Genomic DNA, 24,676 nt, shown 5'->3' on the forward strand with positions numbered 1-24,676 from the left:
TCCTACAAGGACTCCTATGTGTTGCCCCTCATATATATCACATGTAGTCGCACCTCAGACGGCCTGTCGTCTCGTGCTTGTAATACTCCTCCTCATAATGATTGCGCCTTCGTGCGTCCGTGGTTTTCTCCCGCAAGGGTTTCCACGTAAAAATCCATGTCTCTTTGTCTCGTTTATTTCTCGTTATTATCTAACACAAGCTTCTGTTTGGATTGTGTGACTACCTAAATGGCTAAATCAGACGATTAAAAATGTGTGGTTACTTTTAGGAGTGCTTTTTAAAAGATGGAGAATCAATATAAAGGTGTTTAATTTCACTGTAGGTCTCTCAGTCACTTAACGAGACGTGAAGTTGAACTTTGTCTTGCACGCTGGGTTTACTAGTTCGACCATTACACTAACGTAGGGTGTTGAGGTGCGTGATGGTAGCTTTCAAACAGAGTCAAATTCAAAAGTTTAGCACCAATTCTTTCTATGGCAAGAAACAAGGTCAAATTCTACGAAAAGTACACGAGTTTCTTTCATCCCAAGAACAGGACAAATGAGAGGTTCAACTTATATCCATGCCGCAGGAGAATTGGTGGGCTGGGCAGAAATTAAATACTCGAACACAGTTCATACATCTCCTCCAAGTAGTTTAGTGCGTTCTTCTGAAGAACAGTTGTTTTTATGCCAACCATCCCACTATGATGTTCAGTTTATACTATAAAAAAACTGGTGCTTTACTCTTTTTCATTTCAACAGTTTTCCACGCAGGTAGACTCAAAGAGCTAAAAGTGCACTCGATATTGGTCCGGTACCATACCACCCAAATGTAAAAAAAGCACAGGAAATGGGGTGCTAGCATGCTGCTAGGGCAAAACAGTTGTGCTCAGCACTCAGCAGCCAAGCTTCAGTGCTGCAACACTTCAGTTGAGATTCAGCCGTTCGCTACTCTCGGTGTGTCGAACTTATCTGAATTTCGTGCCGCGAGTCACTTTCAGGTGAGTTTCATCGCTTTTACTACCCCTATACTTGTTATGAAAGAGTGATTTTTTCTACTCCTGCTACTTGTTATGCAACTGAATTTTCTAAATTGCTTGGATACAATTTCAGCGATGACTATACACGGGTCCTGGCTTAGTTGGTACCGCTGAGAGGAATGAAACGTAGACCACACGATAAGAAACACACAGAAGAATATGCTATACACGCATGCTGATATCCACTGGCTCAGAAATGGGATAGTCTAACCTGAAAGATTCTGGAAGGCAATATTCAAGAAAAAGACACACAGCACGCACAGATTCTGGAAGCCCTACTTAAAACAAGAGCATGTGGCCAGATCCAAAGGTGTAAACCGCATGCTGAGATCAATCAAGGGGAGATGCCACTTCTTTATTTGGTAGTACAAATCCATAGAGAAATGAAACCTGCTACAGACAGATCTGCTTTGATCGATCATGGCTGAATTAAAGTACTAGTAGTAGTTCTTAAAACAACAAGCTGTTCCACAACTGCCCAATGATGCAAACCTAACAACCAATCACACGACGACAATCGACGACGACGATGATCGAATGATCAGCGCGACATAATCCAGTACTGATCCTCTCAGCTAGCATGCAGATCCCTTGGTCAATAGATTATTCCCTGATGAACCTGAAGAATGAGCCCAAGTCTTCAAGCACTCATTCCAAAGGTTCATCTAGCTTAGCCATATAATTAATTAAGCGTTCCTCACTGGTGCTACTACCTGTTACAAATTATGATCATAGGCTGTTACTACTAGATAGCTCATGAAGATCGAGGAACGTTGTCGTCGGATCGATCCGTGCGTGGTTGCTTCTGATCGATCGGATCGGGGCCGTACGTTCATCAAGCTTTGTGCTTCTTCTTCTTCCTCTACCTAAATTGGGGGCCGAAGGGGTTCCAGAAGTCGACGGGCACGTCGCTGGCCACGGCGAAGGTGCTCGATATCGGCACCAGGCACAGCCCCCGGCCCTTGAGCGACACCTCGCCGCCGTCCTTGCACGACTTGTCGGGGCTACCATTGCTCGAGCTCTGTGACCAGACACGCGCAGACACATGTAAAAAGCCACCATCAGACATGCAAGCACTTTGAGACTTGAAATGGCAGCATCCATGGGGCAATGGAAAGTGAGAGAGAGCAAAGCATGCAGACTGACAAGCACGCCATGGATGTACATGTACATACCTTGAGGTACTGTGGCACTTGATGCTGATGATGGCCGCTCTTGAGGTATGGGGCGCTGAGCACCTGCATGCAAGGTTGCAGAGACAAATGTTGAGCTCGGTCTCCAATGGAGTCTCCTGGTGGATGATTCGTGGGAGGAAACCGATAGAGCCCGTGCGTGCTCGGGGCGCCATGATTAAAGCGTGCGTGTGCGTGCATGGGGGCATGGAATCATATGTAGGGACTTGGAACGTGCACTTACACCAACTTGGTCGTGGAGGAACTTGATGTACTCGATGGTCTCGTGCAGCACCGACGCCGTATCTGTCTGCGGCACGCACAACGAGATTGTGTGTTAGATACTCCTCCACATGTGTGTTTAGATGAAAGTAGATCTCGAAAGGAGGGGAGGAAACGATGAACGCTTTTGCAGAGAAGAGATGCACATTGGATGATACTACTCAAGGTCATGTGTAATATATCTAGCTTTTGTTTATGTGATGCATGCATGCATGCATGAAAAGCCTAGCTAAGCGAAGCTAGCAAGCAAGCTTATACCTTTCCGAAAGGAGAGACGAGCTGTTGGAGCGCTGTGATCCTGTCCCCTAGCTTCTCCTTCCTAACCTGAAATGTGTTGCATGCACAACTTTAATCAACCGATAAAGATGCATCATGCACCGATCTGGGTTTGCGTCTATGTATTATACTATGTGACATCAAATAATGTCCATGGTGTTTAAGAGAACCAAGTGGCATGATTTAACCTAACCTAAGTACCTAACCATGCATGAGTATGAGCATGAGCATGCATGTTTACCTTGAAGGTCGGCAATGGCGACGGCGTCTCCATTCTCGGTTTCTTGAACGCCGGCTCGCCGCTCGCCTTCTTGGTGACGATTGAGCTAGAATCTCCCACGCCTTCTAGCACAGTCTATACATACAGACAACCAAAGTAAATTACAATCGGCCACCTACTACATCTGTACGTGCTTCCATGCAATATTTGCAACTGCTTGTATAGAGTATCGTAGTAGTAAATACTAAATCATTAGCACAAGCTTACGTACCTTAAGTGCAAGGTTTGCCCCACGCGGCGCCGGCGCCGGTTGTTTCGCCAAACGCACGCTAGTGTTGTCAGTCGCCGGCGGCGCTGCCATGCCCATGCCGAACCCGGCAGACTGGTTCCAGAACGCGGCGTCGTTGGTGAACTGGAGCGGCTCCCTGGCCCCTGTCTGGCCGCCCATCTGCTGGTACTGATACTGCTGCAGGAGCCCCGCTGCCGGTGCTGGCTTACCGGTGGGCTCGATGAGGCTCCTCAGCAGCGACGACTGGAACCCGTACGGCGAGTTGGGCGACAGGAGCAGCTCCGGCGCCCCCAGGCTGGACAGCAGCTGCTGCTGGCGCTGGTGATCGTCCTGCTGCTGCTGCTGCTGATGGTGGTGGTGGCCTTGTAGAGCTAGGTCTAGGTTGTTCGGCGCGGCGACGGCATTCATCATGCTCTGCGGGTCCGTTCTCGAGCTCATGTCATGGTGGCCAACTTGGAGAAACCCATGCATATTACCAGCGCCGCTGCTCCTGTTGGAAGTTAAAATACATACACATGTAGATTTCGTTAATTAGTTTCAGTGCATGTCACGGGAGTATGTACGTATGTGTATCGACCATCATCATATCATATGATACTAGTACGAGATCACGGACGAACGGCGAATCAATCGAGCAAATTAAGGGCAGGTGTGGAACTAAGTGGGAACGAACAACTCACATGTAAGGGTTATTCCAGTCGGCGAAGCCGGCGGCTGCCGGGTCGTTGATGCTGGCCGTTTCTTGGAAGGTTATGGAGCTGTTGTTCCCGGGCGACTCGGAGGAGGCCGTGGTGGTGCAGCTCTTGGCCTGCTTCCCGCCGTCTACCCCCGCCACGTCGTAGCCACCAGCCGCCAGACCGGCCGGCCAGCTGTTGAACCCGGCGAGCTCCGTGGAGCACGCCGCGGCAGGCACCCCCGCCGTCGCGTTGCTGTTCCACCACATGCCATGAGACACGGCTCCGGCACCGCCGCCGCTGTACATGGCCGGAGCAGCATGCATCAGCTGATGATCTCCCATCTCTTCAATCTGCCGATCACCGCTCCGCTTCTTCGTCGACCGATCGATCTCGGAGGGATAGGAGAGCCAGATGCAAGGGAGTGGTGAGTGCTTGTTGGGTGGGCAAGGAGAGGAGGGAGGGGAAAGGGGTGAAGCTAAGCTCAGTGGAAAAGATGGGGTTGTGTGGTCTGGGTATATATAAACTGCGTTTGGAAATGAAACGGAGAGGAGAATTTCGCCTGCCTGACCGTGGCTTGGGTCGTTGGCGGTCTTCCCGCATTGCGTCAGCTGGTAAATTTCAAATCGATCTGGTGCAACAGATCATGATCAAGCGGTCGTTGAACAACCCACATCACTAGAGTAGAGCACTACACAACACTCTCGTGCTCACCGGTAGTAGTCTCTTTTAACTCTCAATCTTGTCTTGTAGTTGTAACAGTAACCTCTTATTGTCTTAGGGTTTTGACGTATGCGCGTAATGTTAGATGACTACCAACAACGAAAAAGACATATCATAGTGTTGTTAAGGTTCATCACACTAGGTGTAATCTTAAAGAATAACCAACCTCCGTCCTCAACGGATGTATCTAGCACCGAAATATATATACATACATCCGTTTGAGCGTCATCTAATTTCGAACGGAGCGAGTTTTTTTTTTAAACCTTGAATGGATAAAAGGGTGAGAGACTCTGTTTACAAGGAAAAGTCGGCTGAAAACCCTACTCCCTGCATTCGAAAATATGTTTCATGATTTTAGGAAAAATTGAACTAAAACCACTACACTTATCTTGGATCGGAGGGATTAGTTAATAAATAAACCAACACAATAAGCTCAAACCGCCTAGCTAAACTAGATCTGCCGCGAGAAATCGTTCTTGTGGGCTGCTGCTCTCACTTCCAAATACACCACTCGCTCATGCACATGCCTGCATGGCTAGCTACATGCCCAACCAACACACCAACATTCAGGCATGCCGCTCCAATGTACTTCCTCTATAAACTAATATAAGATCGTTTAGATACTTTAGTGATCTAAACGATTTTATATTAGTTCGCAAACGAAGTACCAGCCAAACCAACCCCGTTTGATTGTGTACTTGGATCAGAAAAATTGGTCACCCTTCTAGCACAAGATCACCACTCTCTGCCATGCCAAACCACATTCCCACCCAATTGGTTCATCGCTGCCGCACCGCCTTCCTGGTCTCTCCCTCATCTCTCAACAACCTACCAAGCCCGCCAACCTAGAGTCCATTGATCTTGCTAGACAACATGTTGTGTGACTTGGTCCTAGGTTAAAGCCTTCCGGGAAAACTTGAGGACCCAAAACCCAAGGCACGGGAGACAAATCTAAGGTATCTGTGACGACGCCTCTAAGGAGGGGAACATTTATGTGTTAAAAGTTGATATTGTCTCAGTACATGTGTGTTATAGTATTTCAATACTACGGACAAATCTTGGCAAATAATTGATGGTCACAAAAGAAAAATTCACGATGTCTTTGTTCCAGACAAGTCACATCTAGCTATACCCTCAAGAAATTCTGATCCTTCAATCTCCTCTTTTATGATTCTTCGGTTAGAGGCTCGGGCCACTAGCTAGCCATATAATAGTAAGGATTTAGGGATATTGAGATTACAAAGCAGGGATTCAATAATTGACATATGCCTGGCGCCGTGCATGCATGTTTCACACATTAGAATCAGGATAAATATGTCGAGTCGGCATAAAATATGTTATCTTTTACTTGCAAATAAAACAAAGGAGTGAGACTAGGGTATAAATTCGAATGGATCAATCAAAGGCATTGACCTCCGAAAGGAGGTCTTGTTGATGATAGCAACACAGTGAAATGAATTACATCATCCAGAAGGAATGTTTGATGAAATTGCCTAACTGCTATAAAGGGGTAATGAACTCTAGTAGTACAACTGTTGGACCTAATCTTTTGTACCAAGAAGTCACGTCTGTGTGCGCTATAGTCGGCTAGAATTAATCTAATCTATCCTAGCTAGTAGCGAATTACTTTCAACGTGGTGATAATTGCAAATCCTCTGACCATCGGCCTTTATTTTATTTTATTGTCAAGCATTCCGACCACTAGAAGATAAAATTCAAGCGTCACAATCGGATGCAAATTACTTGCGTGCCCTGATCCTACAAATCGTAGTTTATAATATGTGTAGCATGCGGAACATATCCAGTGATAGTAACGTTGTAGCTCTCGCTAGCATGATGCATTTTAAATGCTAGCTAAATTTTACTACTATATATGGCATTATAATGGAAGAATGGTCGATGGATGGATGCATGCATGCACCCTTGGTTTTTGCCGTAAGAATTTTTCATGCATGCGTGCTTGCCTGCCGGTGATAAAATTGTTTTTGGTCACAATGAATCATGCATGCATGTTCTGGATGAATCTGAAAATTAATTCAGATGCCAAAACGTCAGTTTCGTCGGGGATGGGTGACGTGATGGAAGAACGCCTCCCTAACGCACGCGTTAAGCACCCCATGTTTGTCCTGGATCGTTATGATTCCCTCCGCCCTATTCCTTTTTGGAATTTTCTGCCACGTACTTATATTCCCTTCCAAGTCCACACTAGCCAAGTCCCAGTTTTTTTCTAAAAAAAGTTTTCAGACTAGCCAAACTCATATTATTCCCCTTATATTTTTCTTCTCCTTACAGATCGGTGTAACGGAGTGTGTAATTAGTGAGGTTGCTATAGCTAGCTACTCGTAGCTCGTAGTAGCACAGTGCGATTCGACCGATCCAAATGCGTAGCTATATATAGACATGCCAACCGTAAATAGTCAAGACAACTTCTCATTCTGGTTGATCGTGATATGAAACCGTCGTGCCCACGGGCAGCATAGATACTGGATACAGCATTTCAAACATGCAAGTGGTTAATCAAGGCAGGTACGTCCTAATTGCGCTTTTAGTGGACTTAAAAAACGGCAGCCTAGGTTCATGCATAGACGTAAAAAATATATACACCTACTACTACTTGAGGCTTGCAGCAGAGCAGAGAGTCCTGTGGACGACGACTGTAGGAACATTCTTTCGGCGTAGTATCGCCGCAGGATTTCGTCTCTAGAAGAGGAAGACGGTGGCCGGCCTAAACCTACAGCTGTAGCCATAGGTATTAGCTAGTGCAACACCATGGTTGCAAGCACAGACAGGTAGGTTGGCTCGACGACGACGTCCTTGACGTCATGCTGATGGCCGTCGATCGACTGCTAGCTACGGCGAAGTCTATGGCGGGAGAGAAAGAGAAGGCGTCAAAAGCGCGGGGCCCGGGGGACGGCACGCGTGCCCGGAAAAAGCCAGCCGCCCACTCACCCCATCCACACACACACATCTATACTGAGCCTCAGCCAAGCCACACGCAGGAGCATGCAGTGCACTCCGCCCGCAAGCCAGCGCCACTCCAGTAGTCGGAGGCCGAGTCAAAAGGTCGGACAGGGACAGCGTCCGGCCAGCCGGAGCAGCGTTCGTCGATCGATCCATCGCCTCATCGATCTCGACAAGGATCCGTCCGCTCCGCCCGGCCGGTGTCCCCATCGATGACCCACGACGTCGCCGCCACGTATCCACCAGCGACAAACCTTTGACCATCCGATCCCATCCGATCCGATCGAGCTAGCTACTAGCTAGGCGACGCGATGGAGGGATCATCATTCTCGGGTTCGGTAGACGAGAAGAGGGTCAACTTTCTATTCATTTCATCTCATTTCCCTCGCTGGACAGCCAGCAGTGTAGCAGTTCCACAGATGAATGAATTGATATTATAGTTCTGTAGCAGTACTACTGCTAGGCGAGAAATCATTGGGGTTGTGGAGGTCAACTTGTTGTTCATTCCATTCCCTAGCTAGCGTGCTTGGCAGTGCAGCAGTTGCAGAGAGGAACTGATAGTAATATAGTACAATTATATATAGGTTCACAAAGGCAGACACTCGAATCTGTGATGAGCTAGCTAGCCTCAGTGTTTCTTCACCGAACAACTCGCGGAAAATAACACTAAGGAGCGCGCGATCGTGCATGACCTTTCTAGCCGTCCGTTGTGTTTTCGTTTAGGGACTGGTCGGTCGTTGGCATGCACGAGATGGAGTGGAAGATTATATAGCCAACTAATTTAGCTATAGATCGCGTCAGTTAGTCGCGTGCAATCAACCTCCTCCCGCGATCGGAACGACAGAGCACGTACGTACCAAGAGGCAAGAGTTTTACCTGGCCGTAACTTGTGGCACGATCCGTATCAGCCACCCACAGGCTAGCTAGCTACGATAGATATATGACACATAAATTTACTCGATCGTGCATTGCACGTAGTACGTAGCCACGCCCACGCCCACGCACGCACTGATGATAGGCGTCGACGTAGACAATTCGCCAGAGAAGAGAGACAGACGTGTAGACTCTCCATCTCCATCATTTGTTGGTGGGTCGACGGATCCAGTCGTAGACGGCAAGCCGCTGGCCCTGCCGTGCCGTGCGACCCAGGGAACTCCTACTACTGAGCCCGCCCCCATCCTCCCACGGAGAATCTCTCCCCGCCGCTTTCTGCTGTCTGTGCGGCACACGGCGACACGGCCGCGCGCACGGACACGGCGATCGACCACGCCTAGTGCGCGCGCTGCGGCCGGCACATCACACCACGCGCGCTGCTGCACGTATGTACGCACTGTACGTCGCTGGCCGGTCCTGTGACACGTGCCCGCGAACCGGTCGCACGCGCGCGCCGACGGCGACGCTGACCCGGCGCCGGGCAGACCGAGGCGACGGCCGGCGTCGATCCAACGCGTCAGTCAGAAAAAGCGAGAGGTGTCGATCATGAGTGTGCCGGCCTTCCGAGTTACGATGGGACGCGGGGGCCCGTACGTGGGGCGTCTTCGCTGTTAGGCTCGGCGTTGACACGGCATTCAGGGCTGGGGTGCGCTACGACCTCTAGCTAGATCGTCAAGCTAGCATCTTTCTGATTTTGGGGGATCTGGTAGTACCACCGATATTTTAGGAGTTGATTTAGTGGGTCAAAGCGTACGCTACCTGCCCTGACTTCCGATCGTCTACTCGATCAGTTTCTTTCTCCCGACAGCTGCCGAGATCCATGGCAGGCCAGACCCGATCGAGCTTCTTTGGAGCCTAGCAAGCTACCGTGTCAAGTGGGGTTGGTTCCGTTGATCTCTCCTTCGTTTCCATCGCAACTAGCTCGCTAATGTACTTACATGTGCGCCTTTGGACTTGGAAGTGAGCACGGGAGGTAAGCCCGTGACTGATGCGTCCAAGCAACAAGGTCAACCATCAGATGATCCAAATTAAGAGAAATCCGTTCTCATGCATGCATATTGAGAACTTGTGATTCACAAGTCTAGACTCTAGACTAGCTAGCAAGGATCAAGCTAGCACCGCACCGGGAATACACTTGCCAATATTTCTACACGAATATTCTATAGCACTTTTTGCAGGACGCTTTGGTGTGTTTTTACCTGATCGGAACCCACCCACACCCACACCGGCCCCTGTGTGTGCAGTGTGCACGTCATGCACACTCGTGGAACAGATAGATAACCTTAGCAGAAAATTAAAGACACAGCAGCAGCAGCAGCAGCAGTACACAAGCTATTAGATTCAGCTCACCGTTACCTGGGCACAAACAACAACAGACAAGAGGCGTCTCCTGAAGGAGTTAGTGCACTAATAATACACCGCCTTTTCCCGTCTTGTGAATTCTCTCCGACTTTATTGATGTGCGCAGTGTGAAACGAGGCCAAACTCTCCATCTGGCTCCCAGGGGGGTCAACACTCGCTGGACCCCGAGACGGCACATGCAGGTGGGCTCTGACGAAACCAGCCCAGTAGTGAGGCCCGCAGCAGCCTCCCTGACCAGCCGGGCCCCCGGCCGTGTTATGCGTGTGACTGCGTTAGGTATGCTGGGCCAGGCGATGGGCCTGTGGAGGCAGTGTCCGTCGCAATCGCAGCCTGGGTGCACGGGTCAACCCCCTTTTGACGCTTCACCTTTCACTTTCTTCCTCTCTCTCTCTTTCTTTCCGGTTGCGATCGGGAGAGCGAGAGCTCTGCCTCGAAATTCCCTGGGTCACTGTCGGAGTTACTGCTACATCAGTTCTCTGTGCGCTGATGGAAACATTACGTACGTAGGACTGCGACGAGGGAAAACAAGGGTGTTTGCAGAGATCATGCCAGGCTTGAAAACAATGGTGTTTGCGTCCGAGGTTTAAGCGCACTGCATTGCGCTGTTGGGCTATAACGACTAGGCCCGCGCGGCGTGAAAGTGGCTGCGACGTTGCCGCCGGTGAGCGGTCCGACGATCGCGGCCGTGACGCCCGCCGCACCATGCCAACCATATATACGTACGTGCATGCATGTGCCCTAGCAGATGTACGTATCGGAGCACGTCCGAAAAGGCTTGGATTGGCAACCATTTGCATGGTGGTTCCTAGCTTACTGGGCACTACCAACAGGAATGATACTTGAGCTAGTGTCCATGTGCCGTGGTGTTTTCGTGAGTTGCCACACAACGAGGCAGCTAGCTACATGAGTACATAGGAGTAGCCAGTTAGGTGGTTTGTGTGCATTCGAGTGCAAGGGCATGGCACTAGACGGAGCCACGCATGAAACGGTAGAGTACGTTTTCTTCCAAGTAATGCAAGCTCCATCTACGTACATGGCCTTGATTCCATGCAGTAGTAGTACGTGGAAATTAGCTGACTGTGTCCGGTTGACTCGTTACTCATTGATGCGATCGTGTCAAAAGGGAGTAGGCACCGTGTCCACGTTGTGCTGTGCGCCATCTGTGCTGCGACAAGCCATATTAGGCCGGTCTGACTTGTGGAAGCAAGGCCAAGATGCAAGAACAGGTCTAGAAGCGAGGGCGCGCCACGCCGGCGATTGCTCCTTAACTTCAACCGTGTGGGACGGGGCTTGGCCATTTCTCGGTGATCCAAAGTCAGAGGAGCACCGGTGCACTCATGGCCGTGCATGCATGGACCGACCAGGCCTGGCGACCACTCGTTGACTCATGGCGGAACCATGGAGTGGTTGCACAGTGTGTGAATTATCACGGGCTCAAATTGTCAAAGGGCTCATAATTAAGATCACCTCTCAAGTCTGTTCTCCACGAGCAAGAGAAGAAAAAAAGACGAGGGTAAAGGTGGCACGCATGAGAAGTCTTGCTTCAGAAGTGACTGTGCCGTTAGGAATCTGGAGGGCATGGGCGGTGCCGGTGCCAGAGGAATCCGGGGGATGGATCGAGCGAGACACGGCGAGTTGGCCCGGCCGGCACTGCCGGCCGTACTGTGCCGTGCATGTGCGCGGGAGCTTTTGGGCAACTTGCGGTAGCTTGTAGATCGAAAAGGATTCGATCCGGGGGAGGAAAGATGAGGAAGACAATGGCTGGGCCAGCGCCGGGGAGGAGCTTTGCAGCGAGACATATGGCTCAATCAGCTCTGCTGATCCCATTAGCATCTGGCCCCGCCGCATGCAGCAACAAAGTCGAGGCACACCGGCCGTGTCTCGCTGCAGGAAAGAGGCTTTCGGGGAGGGCCATGTGGCCAGGTGAGCCAGCGATCTCAGTTCGGGCGTTGGTTTAGTGAAGCAAGCTTCAGGTTGGCTCATCCAGGTAAGCAGGCTAGCAGCAACTTAACTGGTTCCCTCCAAAAAGGATGGCAAGTTGGGTGATGCTCAGCACTACCGTGGCATGTCAAAGAGGAAAAAAGAAGAAGAAATGGGTCTGTCAGACAACCTGAGAGCCACCCTGGTCAGCAATGCTCTACAGCCATGGGATAAGGGAACTGTGATCCGAGCCGTTTATCACGCTCTGGCCCACGGGTGAGATGTCATCAAACAAGCTTAACTGCTTGTCTCCTTATTTTTATTTTTATTTTGCCGGAAAATTTCTAATCTATTCATCTTCAATCATGATAGTACAACGAAAACTAGAAATAATAAAAAATTGCATCAAGATCCGTAGACCACCTAGCGACGACTACGAACACTGAAGCGAGCGCGCCGCTGTCATTACCCCTTCCTTGCCGGAGCCGGGCAAACGTTGTTGTAGTAGACAGTCGGGAAGTCGTCGTACTAAGGCCCTATAGAACCAACGCACCAGAATAGCAACCGCCGCAAATGAAGAGTGTAGATCAAAAGGATCCAACGTGAAGACGCACGAACGAACGACGAATGACGAACAGATCCAAGCAAATCCACCAAAGATAGATCTGCCGGAGACACACCTTTATTTCTTCTTTAGACACATCACCGGAACAGGGGCTAGGCGGGGAGACCTTTATTTCTTCTTTAGAGAGTCACCTCCGTCTCACCTAACTGAGCAGGACACAAACCCTAACAAAACTCGAAAAAAGATCAAAAAACAGGAGACGGGACGGACCGGCGCCGACGGGAGGCAAAGAACCCTAACTTTTTGGAGGCGGTGGCTGGCTAGTTTGTCTCCTTATTAGAGGAGGATGCAATAGTACAATTCCTATAGAACAGATAGTGTTCAAGTAAGGTCGTGATGCATTACTATGTGAATCCCCTTTTAAGCTGGTTCGGATCACCGTAAGCAGGCGAGGCGGGACAGAAACAACCCTGTGACCCGCATGGTGCTTAGCGTTAGCGCGTAGCGGAGCAACCCAATATGCTTTGAATCCCGGCCCAATAAAGAGGCTGCTCTGTCAGTCAAACTCGACGGACCTCGGGCGCCCCTATATGGGAGCTCCTATGTGACGCTCTCTGCGTCAGAGAGTCGACCTTTCCCATAGGGTGCGGCTCACCTAGGCTGGCCAATTAGGCCGTGGCACTTCGCGACGTGAAAAATGTCAGAAAATTAGTGGGACTCGAACCCAAGACTACATTGTGGTGCGTGACAAGCTTCTCTGCTACAAATGCAACGTGGTTGTTAAAGAAACAAAATACATCAGCAAAATCTAAATGACATGACTAGTGAACTAAAATCGCTAGCCAGTATAACTCCTAGGAATTTGTAACTAAAATAGCATCCAAAGCATATGAACTATCAAGTCGCAACAAATTAAAAAAATAGAAATTTTGAACGATATCTTGTTTAAATGTAAATACTTTTTGAAAAATGAATATTTTTAAATTTATGAGCAAATTTATAAAAATTCAAACATTTCTGGAAAACGTGAACACATTTGGGTGTCTCAAACATTTCTTGGTAAAAGGAACAAATTTGAAAGTGAGAATAGTTTTTGAAATTATGAATAACCTTTTAAAAAACACATACATTTTCTGAAAAATAGGAACGAAATTTGAAAAAGCGGAAAATTTTCAAAATAATGACAATTTTTCAAAATGGAAACATGTCTTGTATTTGCGAAATTTTTTGAAAACATGGTCATTTTTTTTAATATGTGAACAAATTTGGAAAAGCTGGAACATGTTTTGAAATTCCTGAATATTTTTTGAAATTGTGAACAAAATTTGAAAACACGCATATTTTTAAAAATTATGAAAAAAATTCAAAACACGAACATATTTCAAAATTATGAACAATTTTTACAAAACGAAACTTTTTCTAAAATTCAAAAGATATGAATTTTTTGAATATGTGAACAAAATTGCAAAAGCTAGGGACCATTTTTCAAAATTACAGAAGATTTTTCGAATTTATGACAAATTTTTAGAAATGAGAATTTTTTTTAAAATTCCTCAAAAATATTTTGAGTTCGCGAACAATATCCAAAGACATGCTTTTTTTTAAATCCGTGAACACATTTTGAAAGTGAGAACATTTTTTGAAATCCCCAATCATTTTGTGAATTTGGCAACAAAAACATAAAAAAGGCGAACCTTTTAAAAATATGTAGTTAATTTTTTTCTTGAATTTTCAAACAATTCTTATAAAATAAGTGAACAAATTTGAAATTCCTAATTTTTAAACAAAATTTCAAACTAGAAACATTTCCAAAAAATGAGCCTAATTTTAAAGATATGAATATTTTTAAATTCCTGAACACTTGATGATAAAGAAAAAGACTTGAAAAGCAAAAAATAAAAATAAAAATTGAAATAGAGTAAAAGAAAGGGGGAAACAGAAAAAACGAAGAAGGAACCAAAAAGAAAAAAAGAAACAAAAAACGAGAAAGAAGGAAAGAAAGAAATGGAAAATAAGACAGAAAAACGAAAAAGAAACAGAAAATAAAAAAGTCATGAACCTTCTAGAAGGTTCCCTAAACCAAAAAAAAGTGTGCCTCTCGCGAAAAGAGAAAAAAGAAAAGTTGTTTTTTCGCGTAAATATTTTCTGGTCCAAAACCTAAGGAAGACTGGAGAAAAACCGAAAAGCTGAAAAACCAGGAAAAACCCATCTAAAAAGCAGAATACACGTGTAAAAAAAAACACAAAATCCGGAGAAACCGCACAGAGCGGGACACGTGGCGGCAGCTGGGCGCGCTCTCGACGCATCCCCAAGTGATCCTTGGGGAGGTTCGCAACGAACACTCTTTAGTTAGTTGCTCTCGAGGTACCCTCGCTGAAGGGGGACCAAGATGGGCCGGCACAGGTTTACGGGAGACCACAAGCTCCTTTTTATATATTTATGTTCACATTTTATGTTTTCTGTTTTAATTTTTTGCTCTATTTTTATACTTTTGTTTATACTTTAAATATTATAATAATACATATTATATATTAAAAAAACATTTAAAAATGTTCCACAAGTATTGGGAAATTGTTGACAAGTATTCGCAAAATGTTAATCTAACAGTTGGAAAAATGTTAAATGTATATAGCAAAAAATATTGATCATGTATTAAAACAATGATGCATTTTTTATCATGTATATAAAAATGTTAATCACTATTTGGGAAATGTAAAATGTTAACCAAGAATTTGAAAAAACTGTTGAACAAGTATTCGAAATTTTTAACCAAGTATTTGTGAAATGTAAAATGTGTATATAAATGTTGACCATGAATTAAAAAAATGTTAATGTTGTATTTCAAAAATCTTGATCAATCATTCAAAAAAAATATTACATGTGCGTAGAAAAATGTCATCCATGCGTTAAAAATGTTAATATTATATTTCAAATATTTTGTAACTGCGTATAAAAAATGTTGACAATGTATTAAATAAAGTCTAATCTTGTATTTGAAAAATGTTAATCAATCATTTGAAAAATGTTGAAAAAGTTTTTAAAAAATGTTGACCATGTATTAAAAAAATGCTAAACTTGCCTTTGAGAAATGTTAAATGGGTATAGAGAAAATGTTAACATTGCATTAAAAGTTGTTAAAATTGTATTTGAAAAGTGTTAAATGTGTATAGAAAAAAAAGTTGACCAGCAATGTTAATCTTGTCTGAAGGGGAGAGCAAGATGGGCCGGGCCACGCACACAGCAGGCCAGACGCCTCGTTTTCCTGTTTTCTGTTTTAATTTTTACCTTTGTTTGTAAATTAAAATATTATAAATATATGCATTACCAAAAACACTCTTCAAAAACATTCAAAAAATTAGAAAAAGTATTTTTAAAAAATTGATCTAGTATTTGAAAAATGTTAATAAAGCATTGAGGAAAATCTTGAATGTTAATACAAAACTTATTGATCATGTATATAAAAAATTATGAAATTTTGTTATCATGTATATAAAAATGTTTATCAAGCATTTTGAAAACAAATGTTAGAAAATTATTTGAAAATTTTTAGTCAAGCCTGTGGGAAATTTTTTATTTGTATAGGAAAAATGTTGACCATGTATTAGTAAAGAAGAAAAATCTGTATCATCTATATTAAAATATTAATCATGCATTTGAAAAAATGTAGAACAGGTATTTAAAATAATTTAATCAAGCATTTGGAGAATGTTAAATGTGCATAGAAATTTTTTGACCATGTATTAAAAAATGATGAGTTTTTTTGATCATGTATGTAAAAATGTTAATCAAGCATTTAAAAAAATGTTAAGCAAGTATTTAAAAAATGTTAATCAAGCATTTGGAAAACTGTTAAATATGTATAAAAAAGTGTTGACAATGTATTCAAAAACATATGTATCTTTTATTTTAAAACTGTTGATCAAGCATTTAAAAATAAATTAAAATATATGAATTTTTTATTTATCTATCAATAAATGCTAATCTTGTATCTATTTTAAATGTGTATAGAAACAATGTTGACCATGTATTACAAAAACATTTAATTTGTATTGGAAAAATGTTAGATGTGTATTAGAGAAATGTTGTTGACATATACAAAAAATGCAGAATAATAATCACAAGAACAAAGAAAACAGAAAGAAGAAACAAAAGAAAAAAAAAAGAGAAAAAAGAAGAAGAAACGAAATGCAAAAAAATAATGAAAAATTGGAGAAGAAAAAAGGGAAGAAACAAAAGAAAATGATACTGTATGTGAAGAATGGCTTTGTACCTGACACAAATTGATTTAATAATGGATTGCATGTACACGGATTGATACTGAAGCAAATTGCCATATAGTACTCCCTTTGTAAAGAAATATAAGATCGTTTAGATCACTAAAATAGTTATCTAAACACTATATTTCGTTACAGAGGGAGAAATTCATTGCATCTTTCAATGTACATGGAGCATCTCTGTAGATCATCTGATCATGTTCTTTGTAAGATATATATCCGTCATTTTCCCTTTTTGTGTGGAGAAGATATTCATTGTTCTATCCCTGCAAAAAAAAAGATATTCATTGTTCTCTATTATTTTGATGGAGAAAACCTTCATCGCACTCATCATGGTGATTCATAAAACGGGTGTCACTCAAGCTATGGGACGAGCTGCCTGTTGAAAGGTTTCTTCCATCATGGCAAACTTGCCGGTAGGGGCGACGGCAAGGACTGCATGAGCGGTCTGTAGCGATGGAAACAACCTTCAACGAGGCTGCTCGGCCAATAGCATGAGTGGTACGCCGTCCATCCATGAATGCACGCCACTGGACGACAAGGATTAGCACAACCGAGATGTCATAACCTTGAGCATTGCAGTTGACCTATCGGGTGCTTAAGGGATGGTTGAAGAAGATGCTTCGTGTGGAGGATTATGAAGATGGCCGTTGCTTTAAATAGGCGTTGGTCCATGAAAACGGCGTGAGGCCACGAGAGCTTCACGGGTACTGTGTGGTGGATGCAGAATTGGCTCCATGCATACATGTCTAGGCGTATGGGCCACCGTTTGCCCGCCGTATTGACTAAGAACCCACAAGTGGATATCGATCGGATACCCTTAGAATTCCTAGGAAGAAGGATTACCATCCATCTAGATAGGCATCCATAATTAGTGAGACCATTTTGCTCTTGTCTAGATGTACACACTTTTAGATATATGAGATTGAAGCGAAGTGAAACGTCTTAGTAGAAGGAGCAAAAAAACTTAGGCCTTCTTTGGTTCATAGGATAGGAATTTTATAGGAATAGGAAAATCATAGGAAGTGAGATGATATGCATGTCAATTCCTATAGAGAAAGAGATGCCATTTGGTGCATAGGATAGGATTTTTTTTTCATTGAATCTAGGCTAATGTTTTTTCCCTCCCAAACGTGAAGGATTGATTTCTATCCTACATAGGAATAGGAATTCATTCCTACAAACCAAAGGACTTCAAAGGAATTTTTCCTTTGCAAATCCTATCCTATAGAATTCCTACAAAAATCCTACAAACCAAAGGAGCCTTAGTATTTATTCCATTGATTATCTTATTGGAATTCCTTCATGTAAGCGTTATCGTCCTTGTCTTTTTTGGACCATTCTCAGGTCAGGGTCTCGTCTGAGTTGTCTTGAATTCCGATGGGCCAGTTCCACCATAGGATACCTAACCATATAACCTAGTTTAGTTCACGGGAATTATCTAGTAATAATCATAGTTTTAAATAGCCGGCTATAGCCTCGCTATAGCTCCGCTATAGCTGTTTGAGGATGTTGCCGCTAAATGATTTCATGTACAATTTACCGCTATAGCTGTTTTTAAAGGTTGCTGCTAAATGCCATAGCCCGCTATTTAAAACATTGGTAATAATATAAAGGCCATCACAAAGGAGCTAAATAGTAATGTTACAACACATAGTTCAAACGGAAAGAAAGAAAACCAAAAACTTGGAACATCCGTTTTACATAGATGGACACATATGGAGAGTTGGAAACGGAGCAAAAATCAATATTTGGGAGGACAACTGGGTCCCAAATTGCCGTCTAGAAAGATCATTACTAGAAGAGGGAATTGCATACTTTGAACAGTTGATGAGTTAATTGATCATGACTCCTGGAGGTGGGATGAAGATCTAATCAGAGATGTATTTTTCCCCATTGATGCACACAATATTCTTATGATCCCATTGAGTGAGCACATGCAGGAGGAATTTATTGCTTGGCACAACACACAGTCTTCTTATTTCTCGGTACGATCGGCGTACTATACAGAATGGAAGCATCAATTTGGTGCTAGGGTGTGAAGAGAAGATGGACAGGGAGCTTCAAGACCAAACCCTATATGGGATATTTTGTGGAAGTTAAAAGTGCCAAGCAAGATTAAAATTTTCATTTGGAAGGCATTGCATGGTACCGTGTCGGGAAAGGCTGTCTTGGCAGCAAGATATATCCCTGTATCGCTGCAATGCCCAGTATGCTCGACGGGTCTGGAGGATATTTGTCATCTCCTATTCACATGTCCTCGTGCTCGGTGCATTTGGGAGGCACTGGGTCTTCATGATGTCATTAAAAATGCCCTGATTGTGGACAGATCGGGCTCAGTTGTTTTTGAATATATCTTATGCAATCAAAATCGGCAGTCGCCTATCTTGGGAACTTTGGGACTACAAGAATCGATTGTTGCTGCTTGTTGGTACATATGGTGGCAACGAAGAGAGTTGGAGAAAGGAGAATTGGTCGCAGGCCCACCCCGTACTGCCTTTGCAGTTCAAGCCTTAATGTCCAACTATGGGTTTGCTGCTCCTGACAGTAAACCTCCTGAAATATCATGGACAAAGCCAAGAGCTGGCTCCTATAAACTGAATACAAATGCTTCTTTCCATGACAATGGTACATGTGCGGTTGCCGGTTGGTATTGTTCTTCGTAATAACATGGGGGAGGCAGTGGCTGGTGCGGCAACCTTTTTAAGTTCTGTCCTTAATGCTGCCACGGCTAAGGCCATTGCTTTGCTAAAAGGAATGGAGCTGGTAGAGAGTTTGGGATACAACCAGGTTACCTTTGAGTCTGATTCATTGGAACTAATCAATGCATGCAATGGTGCTTCTGAGATTTTCAGTCCTCATACAGCCATGCTAGCGGAATGTTTTGCAAAGGCCACGATAATCAAAGGAGTTTCTTTTTCTTACTGTCCCGGGAGGCAAATTGTGTTGCTCCCCAACTAGCGAAGCGCTCTTATGATTCTAAATTAGATTTTAATTGGGATGGTGATCCACCCTCGTTTCTGTTGCCCTTTGTCTTGAAATATGTAACTCTTCTCAGTTGATTAATAAAGTTTGAGGGTAGTTCAAGAAAAAAGATGGATACATGACGTTACAATATCCAGGAAATTCGTAGGGGCACGCACCTGTCACTGTCAAGCCCTGCCCCACCGCTCGATTGCCTCGCGATTCGCAAAGTAGTTGGATCCCGCGTGAGGGCACAGTAAGTTTTAAGTTTTAATCATTGAAACTTACGATTTTGCATTTGAAAATTTCGATTTTCTTGGTCGTGAGTATCAAGTTTGAAGTGCCCTGAATGTCATATGCCCTTCTTGAAGGCACCGCTTTGGAGCCCATGTCTCGTTGCCGTTTGGCATCCTCTTGTGTTAAGTTTGTTGTAGATCAAAAGCCAGAAGAATATGTATGTTTGAGCTGGCAACAAGACTTCCAAATCCATTTCAGAGCTGGCATGACAACAGTACAAATAGTTAGAAATTTATAGTTTTTGGAAACTTGGAAGTGAGAAGCTCCAGGGGGGTACTGCCACTGGTCCATGCTGTCGTTCAGATGTGGGGTCTGGAGAAAATTTGTCATCTCTTGGAGCTGTGCATAGGCCTCTTCTGAAAGGGGTAAATGAAAGTGATCTGCTAGGTTTTCCAAACTGCTCACAGATTTTAGTGTTGCTTCCGTGTTCTTGGAAAATGAATGAAGATGTGGCCAAGTCTAGTCCTTCGACAAGGGTCCCCAATTGTCATTCCAGAATCCAACAGTGAACCCATTTTGTGGCAAACATGAGGCATTGTCCTTGTACATTGTTAAAAAATTTAGACAATCTCTCCACCAAAAGGAACATCACGAGGGTTGTGCAGGCAAGTGCCTAGGATTGGACCGCGATTAGACGCCTCACTATACATTGTTTTGCTCCTACTAAGTAGGATACTATGGTAATCAGATCGACGCAAGAGGAAGGGTTCCATGTACACCACAGTCCTTGACGGGCACAAGAACTTGGCTGGCTGGTAGTTGAAGAGGATGTGGTCAACATTTTTCTCAAGGCAACATACGACACATTTGCAATCGCCAGGGCCCTGCCTAACCAGGATATTGGCCGCAATTGGGAGTCAATTTCTGAGTGAATTGCAAGAAACCACCACATTTGGGGCTTCTCTTGCAGAAAAGAACCTGATCGCTAATTTTTTGCAAAAGCCACCGCGCATTCAGTAAAAGTTTTGCAGATTGCACTGAACCTGCCATTTGGCGCGGTTGAGGGCGTTCCCGACAGGTGGGGCCCAATTTGGGTGACGTGTCCTAACGGACGCGTGGACGGCGCCGTTTGGTCCAGACCGACGCGGTCTGGTCGCGCCGGACAGACCGACCGCCCGCACCCGACCAGACCAGACCTCTCCCTCCAGCTTCAATCCATGGCGACGACGAAACCTGGCGGCGTGGACGGCGGCGGCGGAGTTGCTGCCGGTGGGGATGCTCCGGGCGGCGGTGTTGGAGATCCGCCGGAGTTCTGCGGGAGCTCCAATCCCTCGAGCGCGCTGCCTCTTCCCCAACCGTCGTCGGCGCCGAAGTTGTTGGAATACACGGCGGCTACTGTGTTCGCCCAGGCGGTGAAGGCCAATCCGACGGGCAGCCAACATTTTGCCTCCTCCTTCGGCGGTGTGGAGTAAGTCATCCTCCTCCTTCTTTGTCTTTTCCCCGATTGGCATTTTAGGGTTAGGGTTCTAGGGTTAGTTAGTGTTCTTGGGTAAGTGTAGTACGGTTAAGGTTCTAGGGTTAGGGTTCTAGGGTTAGGGTTCTAGCATTAGGGTTAGTGTTATATGATATCCTATCTGTCACATGATTGGTGGTCTCACAGAAATTAATTTTAGCATGAGTAATTTGACAGAAATCCTCTCTGTCTGTTGTTTGATCAAATACTGGTCTTCACCAACTTTAGTATTGTAAATTGAATCAGAAATTTCTGTTGCCACGAATTTTAGCACTGTTAACTGAATTTTTTCAACTTATTAATATGGCTATGAACTGACCCATTTAACACGAATCTGACCTCTTAACAATAATTTTAACATTGTTAAATGAATTATTTCATCTTATTCTTATACCAGTTAACTGACCTACTTAACAGCAAAATTAAATGACTTGTTTTCTGAATTAAATGAATTATTTCATCTTATTCTTATACCTGTTATCTGAATTTGTAGCTTGGATGATGAAGAATGGGAAGTGAGGTTCCATTTCCTAGACAAAGATAACTTGGAAAGAACAATATGTTTATCAGGCATAACCTTCTGGAATCTCATTGCCCTAATAGAGGTAGAAGGCTATAGTTCAAGGGATTTTATGTATTATGTTAGAGATCGAGGAGTTGGGGTGTCAGGAATGGAAGAATTAACTGATGATGACAAGGTGGAAGAAATGTTGGATCACATAGCTAGTAAAGGAAAGAATGTTGTTAACATTACAGTTATGAGAAGTGATGCACCTAGACCAGTTGATTTGGACATTGGTCATGCTTATGAAGAGCAGGTTCCTTTGTCAGAAATAGGTGTGCCAGTTGTCTATGAGGTAGACAATTCAGGAGTTTTTTCCCCCAGTCCAGTGAAACCCCAACCACAGCCAGTCCAAGTAATGAACACACAGGAGAGCTCTTGTTTGTTAAAGCAAAAGGGCCCAAGTGAACCTGAGTTTGCTTTGGACAATGGTAATGAGAGGCATGCGTATTTCATGCAGACAGACCAAGAGCAAGAGCACATTGAGCAGATGATGGAGCAGAAAAGAAATGAACAAATTCAAAGGTACAGGAGTAATAAGATACAAAGAGAGAAGTACAATGCAGCAAAAAGAAAACTCCCACAGCTGCTTGCTGAGGAGTTCACTGATAGTGAAAGTGAGGATGAAGATCTAGAAGATGAGGACATATTGGCTAGGTTGGAGGCAATGAAGAGGCATAGGGATGATCCACTATATCACTTTGAAGGAGACACTAATGTAGAAGAGCTATATGGACCAGATGAGGAGGAGGAGAATGAAGGAAGAGTTGAAGAGGAAGGACAGGAGGAGCCACTAGATGAGGGCTTGAGAGGAGGAAGCAGTGTAGGAGGAAGCAGTGCAGGAGGTAGTAGCAGCACAGGAGGAAGTAAGAGGAGGGGGAAGGGGCCGACAACAAGATCCCATGCAAGTTTGGATCAAATCATAGAGCAAGACTGGACACCTTCATCTGATGAGGAGAGCAACCCAGGTGACTTAAGTCAGGAAGAGAACGATTGGGCTCAGCTTCCACCATTTAAGCTACCAAATGGTAGGAAGAGCAGGGCCAAAAAGAATAAAGTTAGGGTTTGGTATGATGAGAAGAGGGAAAACCCACAAGAACAATTTGTCAAGAAACTTTGTTTCCTAGATGTGCAACAGTTCAGAAGGGCACTGCTTACATTTCACATCTCACAAAACAGGAACTACTCATTTCATAGTAATTGCTCAGATAGCGTTATTGTAGTTTGCAGTACAGATGACTGTCCTTTTTTCATTGCTGCTTCCAAAATTGCACATGAGAGGACATTTTGCATAAAGAAAATGAACTTGTACCACAATTGTCCTGCTATTGGAGAGAGCACCAAAGTGACTGCTAGGTGGTTGGCACATGAGTGTGAGCAACAGTTAAGGTCTGACATAAACACACCTGTCCAGGCAATAATGGACAATTTGAAGAAAAAATATGGAATTGAAGTGTCCATTCACATGGCCTACAGGGCAAGGAAAGCAGCTAAGGAAGTTGTCCAAGGAGATCAGAGGGCACAATACACTAGGATAAGGGATTACCTCCAAGCTGTGCTGGATACCAATCCTGGAAGTAGATGCATTGTTACAACAAAGCATTTGAAGACTCATCCTAGCAGAAACCCTAGATTTCATGGCTTGTTCATGTGCCTCAATGCTTGCAAAGAGGGCTTCCTAAATGGTTGCAGACCCTTCATAGGTACTTGCATAATTATTTTCCCAACATCTTTCCCATTGCATTTGGTTATGTTTGGTACTAATGTGTTCTGTTTGGTTTTAGGTGTTGATGGTTGCTTTGTTAAGTTGACAACAGGGCAACAAATATTGGCTGCAACTGGAAGAGATGGTAATAACAACATCTTTCCCATTGCATTTGCAATTGTTCACAAGGAAGACACTGCTAGCTAGTCCTGGTTTCTAACCCAGCTCAAGTATGCTCTTGGTGGTGAGTCAGGGAAGTATGGCAACTACACTATCATATCTAATAGACAAAAGGTACCTCACACATCATGATTCTTATATTTACTGAAGTTTTACCATGCTTAGTACTATCAAATTGTTTGTTGTTATACTATATTTTGAACACTAGTTATTTAAACAGGGCCTTCTTAAAGCCATAAACAATGTCTTCCCAAATTGCCCTCAAAGATACTGCCTTAGACATTTATCAGAACTTTCAAACAGCTGGCTTTAGAGGTGAAGAGTTAAAGAAGTATATGGATCAGGCTAGTTATTCATATACTGAGCATGGTTTTGATCAATTAATGGAAGGCATGAAAAGAGAGTGTGAGGCAGCTTGGAAATGGATTAGAAAGATACCCAAGCATACATGGGCTAGACATGTCATGGACAAAAATTGTAAAACTGATTTTGTTGTTACCAATATCAGTGAAGTTTTCAACAAAATGATACTTGATGTGAGAGGGAAACCAATTAAAAATATGGTTGATGGCATCAGAACTAAATTGCTAGTTAAGTTCAATGCAAACATGACCAAGACCGAGACAGCCAAGTGGCAGATATGCCCAACATATGCTGAAAAGGTAGAAGAAGCAAAACACTGTGCTAGATACTGTCAGTCCATCAAAGCAGGACCTGCTCTATACCAGGTTAGCAGTGGAGAAAGCACATATGCAGTAAATCTGCAAGTGCACACATGTGGGTGTAGCAAATGGGACATGACTGGTGTTCCTTACAAGCATGGTGTTTCTGCAATTAACAAG

The 24,676-nt window shown here is 44.2% G+C and overlaps 1 protein-coding gene across 1 annotated transcript; it reads right to left on the bottom strand.

Annotated features, from left to right (window-relative positions):
- Nucleotides 1–1,347: 1,347 nt before the first annotated feature.
- LOC125540211 (transcription factor bHLH112-like) lies at nucleotides 1,348–4,434 on the bottom strand. The gene is made up of 7 exons (XM_048703789.1): nucleotides 3,942–4,434; nucleotides 3,244–3,751; nucleotides 2,994–3,107; nucleotides 2,735–2,800; nucleotides 2,439–2,504; nucleotides 2,198–2,260; nucleotides 1,348–2,043 (listed from the first exon to the last, which is right to left on the bottom strand). The coding sequence occupies exons 1-7, from the start codon at nucleotides 4,277–4,279 to the stop codon at nucleotides 1,885–1,887; spliced, it is 1,314 nt and encodes a 437-aa protein (XP_048559746.1). The 5' UTR covers nucleotides 4,280–4,434; the 3' UTR covers nucleotides 1,348–1,884.
- Nucleotides 4,435–24,676: the final 20,242 nt, after the last annotated feature.

Source organism: Triticum urartu, chromosome 2, assembly GCF_003073215.2.
Source record: "Triticum urartu cultivar G1812 chromosome 2, Tu2.1, whole genome shotgun sequence".
Taxonomy (NCBI): Eukaryota; Viridiplantae; Streptophyta; class Magnoliopsida; order Poales; family Poaceae; genus Triticum; species Triticum urartu.